This window comes from Gymnoscopelus microlampas (assembly GCF_963454915.1).
Source record: "Gymnoscopelus microlampas genome assembly, chromosome: 4".
NCBI lineage: Eukaryota > Metazoa > Chordata > Actinopteri > Myctophiformes > Myctophidae > Gymnoscopelus > Gymnoscopelus microlampas.
In genome coordinates this window covers 14,322,847-14,339,836 of record NC_139941.1, presented here as the reverse complement: position 1 = coordinate 14,339,836, position 16,990 = coordinate 14,322,847, and the positions used below count along the sequence as shown (strand labels likewise).

The window sequence follows — 16,990 nt, the reverse complement described above, 5'->3', positions numbered from 1 at the left end:
TGGATTGGAATTTGTTTTGGTGTGCTCAGCGATATCAACAAGAATAAGAAGAATGCAGAAGTAATGCTTGCCATCGGACAACCAATAGTTTGACACACTACTGTACAGTTCCAAAAATGGAATTCACATAATGGGTGTCAATGAAGCACACGCGATACATGAGTCACGTGACCTGTAGTGTTTCTGACCCCTCATTCTCATTCATATTAATGGCTCTAAGCATGGGTCCATGCAATTATTTGTGGGAAATTCATATCTGTTCATTCATATCAAACAAAAAGCAGGTTGGAGAAGCTCTGCAAAAGCAAGGAAAAAAAAACCCAAAAAAACAGACTTACAGTAATACTGCACGTGCCCTTTCCAAAAGCCAAATGACCATATCATTACTCACAGTTAAATTGGAGTTGAAGTATATTTTACCCAGGGCTATAAACAAGCAATAATTCAGCACCCACGTAACTGCTATGACACATTTCCTTGGAAGTATGAGACATGTAAGAGGGAAATAAAGTACTAGTCTTGGGGTTCCTCTTACACCTTAGCTTGTTCAAGTTATAATGCTTTTGTTGTGCTATGAACTTCAAGTTTGTTACAAGCAGCATTGTTTCCTCTTTTGAGGGTGAATATTTCAAAATGTTAGGTTACCGTCTCTTAAAATTAAGGTTTATATTAAAGCTCAAGGTTTATAATTTAGTACTACCAGTTGTTTCTCTTTATCCGTTGGGTCAAAGTGCAACTGGAGGCTTTTTTGGTAGCTACAGATAAGGGGACACATTTTAAATACTGCCCAAAAAAGAAACAAAAGGAAATACATGCCAACGGGCAGATAAGGGGGCTGTCGCCTGGCCATCGACAACGTTGTTCTTGGGTCTTAACTTTCTACATCCAGGGTCTTACATCTTAACCACTTAAACTCTGTAGTTGACCCACCAGAGTTTCCCCGGGGTCTATAGTAGGCCCCGTCCTTTTTCCCTCTACACCAAATCTATTTGCTGAAAATAGCCGATCTACAAGCTCATGACACGTTGTGAGCTTGTAGATCAGTAATTCGCCTGAATGTTCGCCCCCCAGAATAGGGACGCTAGCCGTTCATTAAAGCTTGTTATGTCAAGAGTTTTCCTTTTTAATAACATAAGATGAATTGTTCACACTGTGTGTCTGTAGCCGAGTTCTGGACCAGGGTTCACCTCCTGCTGAAGCCCAGCCCAGATACGGTCAACTACATCCTCACACATTTCCACTGGCTCTGGAGTCTCATCAACAACAGCTTCCTGCGAGACAAGCTCATGACAATAGTTTACACAGGTTAGTGGTCTGCAGCACAAATGCCGCTGCGCCCCGGGCCACTGTAATAACTGGATGAGGGGGCGCACTACAAATTCCGAACCTATGAACCTATGCTGTACAATGAAAACAAGATTGGAAATGACTCTAAAGCCTTTTCGGAAGATCCAACTTGTACGACCCAGCCTAGGGGTCACTAAAGTGTAACGTAAAGAATGAACTCCCTCCTTCCCAGTCCCCAAACACAGCCAGTCCACACCGGATAAGATCCCCAAAGTCAAGGATATATTTTATATTTAAGATAAAAACAGGTGAACATTACATCAGGGTGGGACCATAAACTCCTAAATCCAGAACAAAATCTACCCGTATCCAGTTTAGAAGGCAGTCATAGCCAATTGGAATGGAACCTGTGAAATCTGACCGATACATCTTGATCAATGCAGAGATAATATGCACACACACACACGCGCACGCGCACACGCACACGCACACACACACGCACACGCACACACACACGGACGGACAGACATGTGTGGCGTGCATGTGTGCAGTACTGAAGCTATTAATTTAACCGAGTGTAAGCTACTCGCACAAACTATTGATGGCATATTTATTTGCCCGGGATGCTGGTACTGTGTAATCAATACATTAATTGATTTGACGTTGTCTTCTTCTTCCCAAAGTCAGATCCAACCTCATTCCAAGCCCCCCGACGTACAACTCCAAATATGGCTACCTCAGTTGGGAGTCGTACGCCAACTACTACACCCGGATCCTTCCCCCTGTGCCAGAGGACTGCCCTACACCCATGGGAACTAAAGGTGCTAGTCTGCGTGGGAAGGTTTAGCCTGTAACACACCACTTAAGCACATGAAACCGGAATATCCTGTCACATGTGGCTAATAGTCTACTGTAAAATAGTGTTAATTTAACTCTCGAGAATGAAATGTTGAGTACCCAAAACAAACATCAGCACCACGCTGCTGTTTGTCCAAAAGACACAATATCTCCTCTCCCACCGACGTCATGTGTTCATTTATCGACAGCCGTACAGACTCCTTTTGACACATTTTACGTCGTTTATCCAGCTCTCACTGACTCTCCACATCGGGCTGTTATTTTGCTGCGATCAAGTCAACGATGTGAGAGATTAGCTATCACAGACGGACGGACAGGGGGTGAAACATAGTCTTGCGCCATGCCTTTCGGCCTGGCGGAGACAATAAAAAAACGAAAGTAAAGGAAATGGTCATTTCTGCAACAGAAGTAGTCAATAAACTATGCTATGAAAACATGGGGCACATTGGCAAAGAATGTAAGAAAGAGGCAATCATGTAGAAAATAGCCGATCTCCAAGCTTACAAAGCCTGTCAACGTGAGGCGTTTCGAGCTTGTAGATCGGCTATTTTCACAATATTTACTTGTGGAACGGAGTCAAACAGAATGGGGGGGTCCCAGATCAAGTACGTGTATTTGGGGGGGGGGGGGGGGGGCGGCGTGAAAGGGTTGATAAACACTGCTCTAATCGGAGCGAAATTATCTGAAATTACTACATGACCATAATGCAGCCTAACATGCGTTGCACGGGGCGGTCCTGCCATTACGTTAGTTACTGTAGTTGCTGTGGAGCTACATAGTTCTCCAGAAGACACACACAAACATACACCATGTACAATGGACGAACTGAGCAGCAATATAGACATTCACCACACGAACGTGCATTGTTGACAAAGTGATTGCACAGCCGCTGCAGGCATGACAACCAGGTTAGCGTTAGCGACATGGCAGCTATCACAGCGCCCTGTCCGTCGTGCTGCAACTGCCTGTGATGGCTACAGCAGTAACAGCAAGCTGTCTGCGATGCCATTGTCTGGAGACTGGTCTTAGCGTGACACGACCAATGAGAGTGAGCGCTGTAGTTGTTGCTAAGATACGGTGGCGTCTCTGCCCCATAGCTTGTAGATCTCTCACACATGATTGGCGTAGGCTGCGTTGCCAGGTCTGACTTTGTGTCTAAGCAATGGTCGGCTTATTTTGGCGCGCCTTTGGGCTCGTTTGCATTGTGCGCACGGCAGCGCTTGTTTAGCGTACGTCAGCGCGACGTGGCAACGGACGTGGCAACGTGAAAGGTGATTGGCTGGTGAAAAGAAACACCCGACGTTACACCAGAAATGGTGCCTGGAGAAAATGGTGACCAAAAAAAAAGTTTGGAAAAAAAGGAAAAAACCCCCGCAGCGGCTGCGTGCTGTTGTGGTGATGAGGTCGTGCGCACGGTAAACGGTACGAAGCTGGCTCCCCTTCCGTTTTGTCCGACATTTGGTGAGTAGAATTAATTATGTTGCGCGGTGGAAAAGGTGTAGTCAGCAGTGAGATGTCCCCTACGCGAGGCGTAAATTCAGCGCGGCCGCCGTGGCGACTCAGTTGGCGAGATGTGGTCTGGCGGTGCGTTGTTTAGTCGATAACAGAGCTGTGGGGTGTGGACACCGAGGGTGCGGAAGTTGGTCGCCATTTATATAGTTAGATAGATACATGGATGTGCTTTTCAGAATCAAGGAAGGTCAATGTCATTGGTGAAATATCTATCTAGCCTACTTCTAAAGCATCTCCTGGGGTCGTTGAATTTGTTCAAATATCATGGTAGGAGTTTGTTTGAGTAAACTCAAAAGACAAACTATCTGGTTAAATAACTGTATGATTGAGGTGATTGGCTGTCTGGTTAAATAGCTGGTTGGTTGGGTTGGGTGACTGACTAACTGCCTGACTGACTGGCTGCTTCTCTGGTTAACAAGCTGGATGTTTGGCTGATTGGTTAGTGATGGGTGTTGGTTTGAGCTTCTTGTTGGGTTACCTTGTTTTCTACACACATCACACTTCTCTTTTGGTGTGTGTGTGTGTGTGTGTGGTGTCAGAGTGTGTGTGTGTGTGTGTGTGTGTGTGTGTGTGTGTGTGTGTGTGTGTGTGTGTGTGTGTGTGTGTGTGTGTGTGTGTGTGTGTGTGTGTGTGTGTGTGTGTGTGAGAGAGAGAGTAAGTGTCTGACTTCCTTGAATGTAAACCACCAGCACCTCTGTGGTGTCAGCATTTATGAAGAAAGTCTTGCACATACATGCATCTACATACAATACACTCACAACTGCACTTGTACATTCATGTATTGTAAATGGTATCGTATGTATACAGCGCCTTTCTCCAAAGCGCTTTACAATGTATTTCACAGTCACCCATTCACACACACCTATGGCAGAGGAAACCATACCTGGTACCAACCTGCTCATTGGGCACCGGGAGCAGTTAGGGGGGGGTGTGTGTATATAGAAATTGTACCAATGGCGGACACAAGTCATTGTCAGGTGACTCAACACTGGTAAAACAGATAACATGGGACGTGATGTGATAGAACGTGTGTGACGTTTCCTCCCTTCATGGGATGTGGTTGACTTAGTTTGTTAGTGTCAATCTGTCTTACTGTAGCCTGACACTCAGCCTGAATTTTCATTTCGTTTCACTCCATTATTCAGTCTGAAAGCCCTCTCAATGCAGCCGATTGCTGAGATGGGGGCGTGGCCAATTTCTTTTTTTTTCAAAGACTCTTTGGCGATTGGTTCATACTGGATTATCCCGATCCCGATTCGTCGAACAGATTTTCAACCGAGGCTGAGACCTCCTATGAGAGCGTCACCAGACCAGAATCGCCTGAACATATTTTTTTAATGGGCATGGCTAGCGATTCACGGGCTGGAGCCTGGCTAGTCTTACTGTGTTACTAAGTGACAATGTAAGAATCTGACCTGGTGTGTTACTTTACTACAATTTATAACTGAGTTGACGTTATTTCAAATACATAAGTTCTCTGTCCAATCCTCTAAAACCACCGGGGGTTATGTGAACTTCTGTCTGAAACCATTTACAATGCTGAAAATGTCAGAAATGGATTCAGCATCCTCAACCCTTAAAACCTTCAATATTGTCCATATAGGTGATTGGTTATGCTAATTTTACTAATTATGCAAATTGCCCAACATATGCAAGTTAACATACAGCAGTTTCTAAATGCTGGGGACCCATACTGTACATTTCTAACATAAAACTTTGTGCTACTCAACATTTATGGGTTCACAATACTACCAAGTAGACTGTATAACCTTTTTTTTTTGTTCTTCAGGGAAAACCACTCTCCCAGACTCCAAGCACCTGGTTGAACGTTTTTTACGAAGGACAGAGTTTAAGCCAGATCCACAGGGGACCAACTTGATGTTTGCCTTCTTTGCCCAGCATTTCATCCACCAGTTCTTCAAGACCCACAATCGAATGGGACCGGGCTTTACCAAGGCTCTGGGACATGGGGTGAGATGAATAATTCACTTCAATTCAATTAGACAACCTCTGTATACAGTATCTGATCAAAACTAACGCCCGAATTAAACATAGTTGCCCGTCAGTGGCTAACACAGAAAATAGCCCCTCTATAAGCTCAAGACAAATTATGAGCGGCTATTTTGGGGGCAAGACATGATGCGCAATCAAGTATAAAGAAATCTGGCTTTAGGCCTAAACATAACCAGCCTCATGCTTTAGATGTCAGTACTTGTTCTGGTGCTTTTATAATTACAATTATTGATGTGTGTAACTAACTGATTCATTATTAGTTTTAAGCAAGCGTCTGCTTCTCTGACTGACCCAGGTGGACGCTGGACACGTCTATGGAGATAATCTTGTCCGACAGCTCAACCTCAGGCTTCATAAGGATGGAAAGCTTAAATATCAGGTACTGCAGATTATCAGACCAGTACCAATGGCCTATAAGGGATGTGTACTTTGTTTTGTTGTAGCTGATGTGTTACTCAAGTGCCATGTATTGCTGTATTGCTTGTGTGTTTTTAGTGTCCTGATGACTGTATGGCACAAAACGAACAAATAGACGAATTAAGGATTAATAAAGAATCAGTCAGTAAGTCAGTCAGTCACTGATGCAAGCTGTAACGTACAATTTACTACCATTAGACTGACTATGAAATCACAGACATTCACTTCCATTATAAACTGCAACGCAATGCAATGTCTAAAATGGGGAAACTTTCAATTCGTCTGTACAGGCCTTTTTTCCCCACAACTGACTCATGTGATTTTAAATACATCTTTTTAAACAGTGAGTTTTATTACATTCAGAAGCGCCTTGTGCAACTTTTGGGGGCGATTCCCGCAAGTCGTCTAATCTTAAACTTCTTTGCTCAGATTGAGCTCTGAGAAGGATATCTGAGATTCAGATGGCGGTGTGGAAGATGATCCACCACAGCTGGCATAAGAAGCTGGCTGTATATGGGGCCTTCTCTTTATGATCTGCGTCAAGCTGTGATAAGATTCTGAGATTGGCGCCATGCAGTGGTGGAAGTACTTTTTTTTAAAGTAAAAGTATACTTTTAAAAAAAAGAACACAACATATGTTACAAGTAACAGGCCAGTAATATAATGTAAAAAATAGAATATCTAAAGCTCACTGCGTGAGCTTATAGATAAGTATAAAATAGGGCTTGATAGTCAAAACCTGCAAAGTAACTTGTAGCTACAATTTTTAAATAGTAGCTACAATTTTTAAATAATTGCAGTGGAGTAAAAACTACAATATATGCCTCAGAGATGTAGTGGAGTAGAATTGTATAAAAAAATAAGACATACTCAAGTAAGGTAAAAGTACCTCAAAAAAGTAGAATACTAAAGTAAATGTACTTAGTTACTTTCCACCGCTGTTGCCGTGTGGACATATGACTTTCTTTCTATCTGAAAGCATCTCTGCTTGACAGCAATTCACAAATACATCCAAGAATCACTTGGAATTTCACAACTCCTGCGCTGCTTATATGTGAGTCACAAAAACCCCTCACAAGCGTGTATTCTCGCACGACTCTGTGGTTTTTCATAAAAAGGCCAACGGGAAAAAAAAGAATAGCCATAGCTATTTTTGAATAGCCAAAGTATAAAATAATGGTTTAAGTGGTTACACAGATGCATTCCCGGTTTTAATGGATTAAATAACACAGGATCTATGGGGAAACGCTGACTCGTAATGTTACATATAGTCATACATACATACATACTGTACATATGTTACATATAGGGTGCGTTCGGAAATTGCGCACCGGAGCACACTCGCCTATTAGTTTGTATTGGCCAGTGCGCTCAGAGCTGTATTTCCGAACGCACCATAAAGTCAACGTTTCTTGTTCCGTTCATGTAGGTGATCGACGGCGAGGTTTACCCCCCGACCGTCTCGGAGGCCCCCGTGAACATGAGTTACCCCGCCGGCCTGCCCGCAGCCCAACGCATGGCCATCGGTCAGGAGGTGTTTGGCATGCATCCGGGCCTCACCATGTACGCCACCCTGTGGCTGAGAGAGCACAACAGAGTGTGTGACATCCTGAAGGGGGAGCACCCCACCTGGGCAGACGAGCAGCTCTTCCAGACCGCCAGACTCGTCATCATCGGTGAGGGATGAGAGGCTGGCTGGCCGACATAGTTGTTTTTGAGTGGTGCCGAAGGCCACCACTCCAATATCTGGCTTTGTCTGTGTGTCCGTATATATGTATGTATGTATGTCCGTGTGTCCACCAAGCTAACATTGGTCAAGCATCACGTGACACGTGACAATATGTTGAAAGGGTGTGCTTTGATTGGCTAGCGAGACGCATGACGAAATAGAGCCCTATAAATAGGTGTGTCACTTCGAAACATTGTTTACATGTTTCGAAGTGACATCAGTGCCATCAGCCAAGCTAACATTGGACATGTTAGCTTGGCTGATTGAACATGTTAGCCAAGCTAACATGTTCTAATCCTTAAGGCGCCTACAGACCTCGCTGCATGTTGTTGACACTACTTCTCTGCCACATGGCTACTCCAGTCGGCCAGTCGGCTGGCCCGACTGGACATGTCCGGTCGGCCCTGGGTCGGCCGAAAAGGTCCCGACTGACCCCCGACGGACCCTAACCGACTGGCCGACTATATACGACGCTTCCCGACGCCGAATCGGCCCAAAATCGGTCTGGTCTGGGGACAGCTTTAGATGTTCTAATCTATGAATCAGAACATTTCTAGAAAACTATGGTTAAAGATAGGGTAAGTGATTTCCTATGGTTAAAATAGCACGGGTCTGCTGGCGGAGAGACCACCGGCTTCGAATGCTATCAATGCATTGAATGGGAGATTATCACGTTTTATCAGACCATTGAATGGGCGAAGTAGGCGAGCTACCGTCTACCCCGCGATTTGTCAGACCATTCATTGGGCGTAATCAGGAGCTGCTGACCTACCGATGGAGGCGGAGCAGTCCCCACAACAATATTTACGATTCTGTCCGTATCGGTACGTAACTCGAACAGCGCTGAGTGCACAGGCGAGCGTCGCACCGCTCCGGACGGCAACTCAGTCGCCTTAGCTCCTTCGGTGGCCCGTCGCGGGGCTCCAGCTCGCCTGAGACTGCGCGCCTCCGTCATGGTCCGAAACCGAAACAACCAAAACCAAAACCGAAACTGAAGTATCTAAGTCATCTCCGTCGGTAGGTCAGTAGCTCCTGATTACGCCCAATGAATGGTCTAATAAATCGCGGGGTAGCTAGTAGGTCGCCTACTTCGCCCATTCAATGGTCTGATAGAACGTGATAATCTCCCATTCTATGCATTGATAGCATCCGAATCAGGTGGAGAGACCCGGGCGGAGCACATTTTCTAGTCTGTTTTCTATGTCTGTCCACAAAAATTGATGACTACATCAATACGGGGGTCAATACGGGGCTCATCAAAGGCACCACTCACTTCACACAGGGTGTGATTTTTAGCGGCGCTAGCCGCTCTATACCTGACTTTGTCCGTGTGCGTCAACGTTCTGATTGGTCAGGTGCGTCAACAAAGTGATTGGTCAAGCTTCACGTGACACATGGCTATAAACACATTATAAACACATATCGATGACAAAATGTATCAAAGGCGCTGCTACCTTCACACAGGGTGTGATTTTTAGTTTACGTTCGGGGGGAAATATTCCCTGACACAGTTTACACAGTGGAGATCATCTGGGGGAAGCAAGCTGTGTAAATAAATGAACCACACAGACGTCAGAGGAGAATCCAGGCTGTGTAACTCGGGCGATTATGATGGAATATTATCACTTAAATGCGATTAGATGGGAGCTGAATTGATGCAGAAAAAGTCTCTGACTCATTTCATTTTAACCTTAACAAAAGTTAGATTCAAGCACAATTTTCAAGCGTCACAAATTCACTTGAAAATGAACTATTGGCGAGCTACACCGTTGTGTGACAAGGTATGATTGTGAATGAGGCTTTACAGAAAAATCCTCAGTGTTAATGCATCATGCAAGAGGTATTTGCATGAAACTCAAATGGAAAATATAGGTGCAAGCAGCGATAATACGGGGCCAGTGAGAGAGAGAGAGAGAGAGAGACAGACAGACATGGAAACTGGAGAGAGAGAGAGAGAGTAATGGAAACTGGAGAGAGAGAGAGGGAGAGAGACATGGAAACTAGAGAGAGAGAGAGAGAGAGAGAGAGAGAGAGAGAGAGATGGAAATGTTTCAAAGAAATGTGAGTCTTGCATGTATTTGTTAGGGGCAGATGAATAATTTTCATAAAACTGCAATAGTTAAAATCTATTTCCTCCTGGGATTTTTGAGTAATCTGCACGAAACATTTTACACATGAACTTAGGACCTTTGCCGACAAAACAAAAGCGGCGGATTTTCCATAAGTGAAAAAATGCAGAAGTTATGAGCCAATGGCTGTTTTTCATATAATTCAAAATTGTGGGCGATCTAAAGGTCAGAGGTCAAAAGTCAGACCACGAAAGTTGTCGGGCATGAAGAGACGCATGTGTGTATCGAAGTTTCATGGTTGTAGGTCAACAGGGCATGAGTTGTACCTGTTCAAAGTTGGCACTTTCAATTGAGTGCTATAGCACCACCCTTTGACAAATGAGTGTGAGAATTATTTCTTGGTAGTTTTTCATAAGCATCTACCATATGGCCGAGTTTCGTAAAAAGCGTATGCACGGTTAAGCCAGAACTGCGAAAAGTGGCAGAAGAAGAAGAAGAAGTGACAGAATAATGCCAATAATAAAACAGGTCCAGAGCTGAGCTCTGGCCCCGTAATAACTTGCCATCCCAAACGTGCCCTAAGTTGTAGCTCAACACATTTTGGGACCCAGGTTCGAAACTTGGGTAGGATATGAAAGTTACAGATTACAGCTTTATATGACCGTGACACTGAGCATTTTACTGTTTAGTCCGTAGTTTGAACTGCCAGGGTTATGTTAGTGTCGGTCGCTGGCATCGAATACATGCAGGCCAAACACTGTTGTCCCTATGTTTAGGGTTCAATTTGCTGGGGCGGATGGGGGAATCCATGAATCCATGTTTTTGATATCCCCAATCTCCTAATACATTTTTAGCACCGGTTTATCCCTGCCTTCTGGTCAGACTGAATTAAATACATACATTTCCTTTTGGGTAATGAAGACTGTCTGATATGTTTGATATTTATGTTTGATAATATCCGTGGTGGAAAGCTACTAAGTACATGTACTTAAGTACAAATTTCCAATTTGCAATACTTTTACTTATACTCCACTACATCTCAGAGGCAAATATTGTACTTTTACTCTACTACAATTATTTGGAAACTTGAGTTACTAGCTGCTTTGCAGATATACATTATTATATTATAAAAACATACATTAACCACTTTAGCCATATCTTATACATAGGCTATTTGAAAACAGCCGATCTACAAGCTCACAATGCGACTCGTTGTGAGCTTGTAGATCTGCTATTTAAATATATTTTGATACAATACTTTTGTACCTTTACTTAAGTACATTTTGAATTCCAGACTTTTATTTGTAACAGAGCATTTCTACAATGCAGTATTGATACTTTTACTAAGTATAACATTTGAGTACTTTTTCCACCACCGATAATATCACAATTTAACAACAAAAAGAATTCCCCCGCTGTTTGTTCCGCCTGCGTAGGGGAGACCATCCGCATCGTGATCGAGGACTACGTACAGCACCTGAGCGGCTACTTGCTGGACCTAAAGTTTGACCCCACCCTGCTCTTCAAGTCCCAGTTCCAGTACCGCAACCGCATCGCCGTTGAGTTCAACCAGTTGTACCACTGGCATCCGCTCATGCCCGACCACTTCCACATAGACGGCACGGACATCCCCTACTCCCAGTTCCTCTTCAACACCTCTGTCCTCACACACTACGGGGTGGAGAAGCTGGTGGACAGCTTCTCTCGACAGCACGCTGGAAAGGTACTGTAGGTTGTCTTGATCCCATCTACAGTTAGAGTATGTGGTGTGACTAGTGGTGGTGTCAAGGTACTGCATGGCTCAAATACGGCTACTGTTAGGGATGAGGTGTGTGTGTGTGTGTGTGTGTGTGTGTGTGTGTGTGTGTGTGTGTGTGTGTGTGTGTGTGTGTGTGTGTGTGTGTGTGTGTGTGTGTGTGTGTGTGTGTGTGTGTGTGTGTGTGTGTGTGTGTGTGTGTGTGTGTGTTTAAGGAAAATCATATATTGTCCATTCGGAAGGTGAATGCATATCTTCAGAAGAGCAACAAGCAACAGCATCTCTCAGTCTAGTAGGCTTGGCCTGCGTCTCTCGCATCCTCTCACTCAGCATCTCTCTGCCCTGGTCTCCTCCCACAAGTCCCTCCAACCAGTCTCCTTAAGGTGACTCTCCACCAAACAGACTACTTCAGACTACAACAAACTGGCAGTCTGTTGGCAAAAGTTGGCATTTACATTGTTGTTGTTTTGTTTTTATCCCACGATATTTGTAACCCATTTTTTCACCCAGTGCCTATTGCCTAAGCTGTAATCCTGGGCGCTGCCAGCCTGGGGAGAGCCCCGAACTGAGCTCATGCTTCCTTCAATGCATGAGGAGTGAGCAGACCGCTTCTTATCACCTGACAGGGGGGAGTTTCCCCGGTAGGACGTAGCACGTGGAAGGAACACGTATTCCAACCAGTTCCTTTCCCCTCCATCAGGCGCCCCGGCTGACCAGGGGGAGGCTGTTTTTTGTGAGGGTACCCGCCCTAGGAGACACGGGGAGAAACTCCACACAGAAAGGCCCTTTCGCCAACCCCAACTAGGGTATGGGCATTGGCAAATACCCAAAACAGTTTTAAGCTCAACCGCACTAATGCAACTCCTTGCAACTGCCATTGGGGATAATGGTTGCAAGTAGCTGCATGTTGCAAGGAGTTGCATGTTGCAAGGAGTTGCATGGTGAATCATTGGTGTGGAGTGGGCTTTAAGTGGTGTTGCTTATTTGGGCTTGTTTCCTGATGTTTAAACCAGTGGTTCACACTCATTTTCATGTCAAGGACCCACAAGTTAACATGTATTTGTCTGCAGACCCATTTAAAAATATGTTATGCCATGGACGCCCTTACAAGATTTGTGCTAAAATATGTAAAGAATATTCCACATTTTCTTCAAGATTAAAATAAATAAATATATATAGCAGAATAGAGATAGATAGATAGATAGATAGATAGATAGAACTATATATATAACTATATATATAACTATAACTATATATATATATATATATATATAACTATATATATATATATATATATATATATATATATATATATATATATATATATATATATATATATATATATATATATATAAAGCAGATCTACAAGCTCACAACGCGTCGCATCGCGAAAGTGATGGACATTGAAAGGACATTGACTGTAACAAAGGATACTTACTTTTGACTAAGACTTATTCCTTTACTATTTATGTTCTACGGTCACAAGCTGTTTTTAGAAATTGTTGCAATGCATTTTTATTTTTTGAAAGACAGTGACTTTGTTAAGTTAATACTGTTTCCAGTTAATATGACCAGTGTGAAATATGGTGCACTGGGAGCTAATGGGGAGACTATTATTGTGAAGGGTGGACCGGAAGGGGCTGGTCGTTAGTTGAACAGTGATTCTTGTTAACAGTGAAGAAATGCTAAACTGAAAGACGGAGTTCTACGGAGTGCTCAGATGATCCACAGGCTTATCTAGGTAGGTGGGGTATCCCCGCTTCCTGTGTTGATAAGCGCTTCCTGCGTTGATAATGATAAGCAAGAAAGTCAAAGAATATTTCATCAGAATAAAATGTGCTCGTTGTTCTGTGTCTCTCAGATTGGCGGCGGTCAAAACTTCCACCCAGTGGTGACCCACGTGGCAGAAGGTGCCATCAAAGACTCCAGAGCACTGCGTCTACAGCCATTTAACGAATACAGGAAGAAGTTCCAACTCAAGCCATACACGTCTTTCTCCGACCTGACAGGTGAGCCTTATTGGCCTATTGTACACACTGTACCATTCTTTAGAAGACATCACCGCCTGCCCGGCAAGAATGAGGACATATTTAAATTTCCTGTTCAGTGGTACCAGATAACTCTCCCGTCCCTCACGTGTGACGGTTAACTACTTCAGTATCAGCTGACTCTCGCTGTGACATACAAAATGTTTTAAGGGTTTGCTATTTATTACTAAGTGCTTATTTGTGCATGACCCTCTTGCACAAAGCATTATTAGGCAGAATGATCACATGTTGCTTGTTGAGCTGGCTGAATGTGTTTCATCACAATCAAACTAGTTGTTTGGTTTCATTTTAACCACTTAAACCCCTCTTTTTTTCTCTCTCCACCAAATAGAAGGAGTAGACCTACAAGCTCACGATGCTTCTCTTTGTCCTTTTGTCTTAAGTAGGAAGTACGAACTGAGACTCTGATTACCATTTCACGTTGTCTTCATGATTTAATACTCAAGTCGTGGCCTTTTCCAAACAGGAGAGAAGAAGATAGCCAAGGAGTTGGAGGAACTCTACGGAGACATAGATGCCCTGGAGTTCTACGTGGGCCTCCTGCTGGAGAAAACGCGTCCTGGTGCCATGCAAGGAGAGAGCATAGTGGAGATGGGTGCTCCTTTCTCCCTGAAGGGCCTTTTAGGAAACCCCATCTGCTCCCCAGAATACTGGAAGCCCAGCACCTTTGGAGGACAGACAGGCTTTGATATAGTCAACTCAGCCACACTGAAGAGTCTGGTGTGCCTCAACACCAAGTGGTGTCCTTATGTAGCCTTTAGTATTCCAACCAACGCGGAGGACGAGATGCCAAGAAAACCATCCACAGAACTATAAAGGCCTTTTCACACGGGGAGCCAGGGTTCGATTTGAAAACAAAAACCGAGCGGGTTACATTTTCTTAACCACAAAAACGCTATGTACAGTAATTCTTTGTGCGACAAATAAAATATAAAAATAAAGATAACATTTTGATTTGTTAAATTGTGATCAAACAACATTTCGCCAAAGGAAATGCATGTATTTAATTCAGTTTGACCAGAAGCAAGGATAAAACATAATCCCCCACCAGCCATAAAAATGAACGATGTCAAATCAATGATGTCAAAAGCAGTCAATCCCTCCCAGCAAATCGAACCCTGCGGGGAACGACACCGTGCCTGTGCACTCGCCTGGATCCATGGGGTCGCAGTGCACTCCTCATGGGAATGCCGTAGATACGTTTTCACGCATTGTGTAAAATAAAGTTCAACACATTTCAACTCAGCAGCCGGGCGACGAGTGTGTGCATGAGACGAGCTTGTCCCTTCACCTGGCAGATTGCCCACGCCTCTCTACCGGCCCGCATGTCTCTCATTGAAAATGAATTACTCCCTGGCTACTCTCAAATCTTTTGGTGAAATATCAGGGTACAAACTGAACCTGAACAAAAGTGAAATATTTCCCATCAATAATGCGGCTAGGAACTACCCACTTCATAATTTTCCCTTTAAAATTGCTCAGGATGGGTTTACTTACCTTGGAATTCATGTCTCGCGGAGTCGCGGGAATATGAGGATCTCCATAAGACAAACTTTGCTCCCTTACTGACAAGAGTCAAGGCAGACTTCAACCGCTGGTCTTTACTTAATCTATCCCTAGTTGCACGAATCAACTCAGTTAAGATGAATATTCTCCCTCGGTTTTCTTATCTGTTTCAATGTATTCCCTTTTTTCTCCCCCAGACCTTTTTCAGTAAATTAGATGGCATGATCTCTGAGTTTATCTGGGATAAGAAAGTGCCGAGGTTGCGTAAACAATACTTGCAGAGACCCAAATCTCTTGGAGGAATGGCTCTAACTAATTTCAGGTGTTATTATTGGTCTGCCAATATTAGAATTCTCAGATATTGGATTCAATATGAAGCCTTTGATCCCCCCCAACGTGGTTGGTCATGGAGTCAAATTCGTCCGGACCCGTCACATTGAGTGCTTTAGCACACTCCCCTATTCTTTCCTCTACCTCTCCATACACTAAGAACGTTATTGTTAAAAAATCTTTCCAATTTAGACGCCACTTTGGCCTTCAGTCTTTCTCTATTCATGCCCCAGTGGTAGCTAACCATGTTTTTCATCCCTCTCTGGTGGACGGTGCTTTTTCAATATGGTCAGGCCCAGGCATTCGTACTTTTAAACAACTATACGTCGATAATGTTTTTGCATCCTTCCAGCAACTTCTGGATAAATATTCAATTTCTAGACAGCATTTTTTCAGATATTTACAGGTCCGTAGCTTTGTTCAAAGAACATTTCCCATATTTCCCAATATACCTGATGACTCTGTTTTAGACACTTTTTTAACTCCACTACCAACTTTGAAGGGTGCAATTTCATGTATTTATGATGAGATCTATTGTCTACGGCCTGAAAACCTGAACTCTATAAAGGCTCGTTGGGAGGGGGACTTGGGGGAGGAAATAACTGATGAGGTTTGGGATGCAATTCTGCGGCGAGTACATGGGTCCTCTGTTTGCGCGAGACATGCCCTCATTCAATGTAAACTTTTGCACCGTATCTATTATACTAAGGCCCGGTTGTCAAGGATTTATGATACTGTATCTCCTGATTGTGATAGGTGTCAACAATCTCCAGCAGACCTCATCCATATGTTCTGGCTTTGCCCATCTATACACACATATTGGACAGAGGTCTTTCAGTCCATATCAGGGATAGTGGGGAGAAGGGTGGAGCCTACTCCTTTAGGCGCGCTGTTTGGGGTTTTCCCCTCACTGCCCTCGCTTTCTAAAATGGAGAAAGATGTTTTGGCTTTTGTCACTCTATTGGCCAGGAGACTCATTTTGATTAATTGGAAATCACCTACTTCCCCCTCTCACACTCATTGGATAAGAGACATCTTGTATTGTCTGAAACTGGAAAAGATAAGATTCTCATTAAATGGCTCCTCCAGTAAGTTTGGGAAGGTATGGGGGCCATTCTTTCAATTTGTCCGGAGCTTGAATCCGTCTCTGATCAAAGATACGGATGTGTGAGGTCTGTTGGATCATTGATATGATGGGTTTGCTGTGGCGGAGGTGTTGTGCTGTATAGCGGATTTTTGAATAACGTGACATTGATATGTACTGTTGGACTGATGTTTCTGTTTTGGTTTTGTTCTTGTTTTTGTCTTGTTCTGTCTGTGTTTGCTTTATATCTTTTGTATCTAATTATATAAACGACAAGTTACTTCCGCGCGCCGCTGACGCTATAGCCACAGCTCTGTAATCGAGTAAACACAACGGCACCACAGGACATGTCGCGAAAACAGTAGCCACGTCGGACTTTCA

At 43.8% G+C, this 16,990-nt stretch overlaps 1 protein-coding gene across 1 annotated transcript; it reads left to right on the top strand.

Annotated features, from left to right (window-relative positions):
• The first annotated feature begins 1,236 nt into the window (after window positions 1-1,236).
• On the top strand, window positions 1,237-16,752 carry LOC311043800 (prostaglandin G/H synthase 1-like). Its single transcript, XM_084055163.1, has 8 exons — window positions 1,237-1,305; window positions 1,971-2,108; window positions 5,447-5,628; window positions 5,966-6,049; window positions 7,517-7,763; window positions 11,322-11,608; window positions 13,503-13,650; window positions 14,156-16,752. The coding sequence occupies exons 1-8, from the start codon at window positions 1,287-1,289 to the stop codon at window positions 14,503-14,505; spliced, it is 1,455 nt and encodes a 484-aa protein (XP_083911289.1). The 5' UTR covers window positions 1,237-1,286; the 3' UTR covers window positions 14,506-16,752.
• Window positions 16,753-16,990: the final 238 nt, after the last annotated feature.

Bases quoted from the DNA above. Each gene is read 5' to 3' on its own strand.
- LOC311043800 (XM_084055163.1), top strand. The intron at 6,050-7,516 runs GTACTGCAGATT...CCGTTCATGTAG, and splicing joins ATGGAAAGCTTAAATATCAG to GTGATCGACGGCGAGGTTTA. The intron at 11,609-13,502 runs GTACTGTAGGTT...TGTGTCTCTCAG, and splicing joins CTCGACAGCACGCTGGAAAG to ATTGGCGGCGGTCAAAACTT.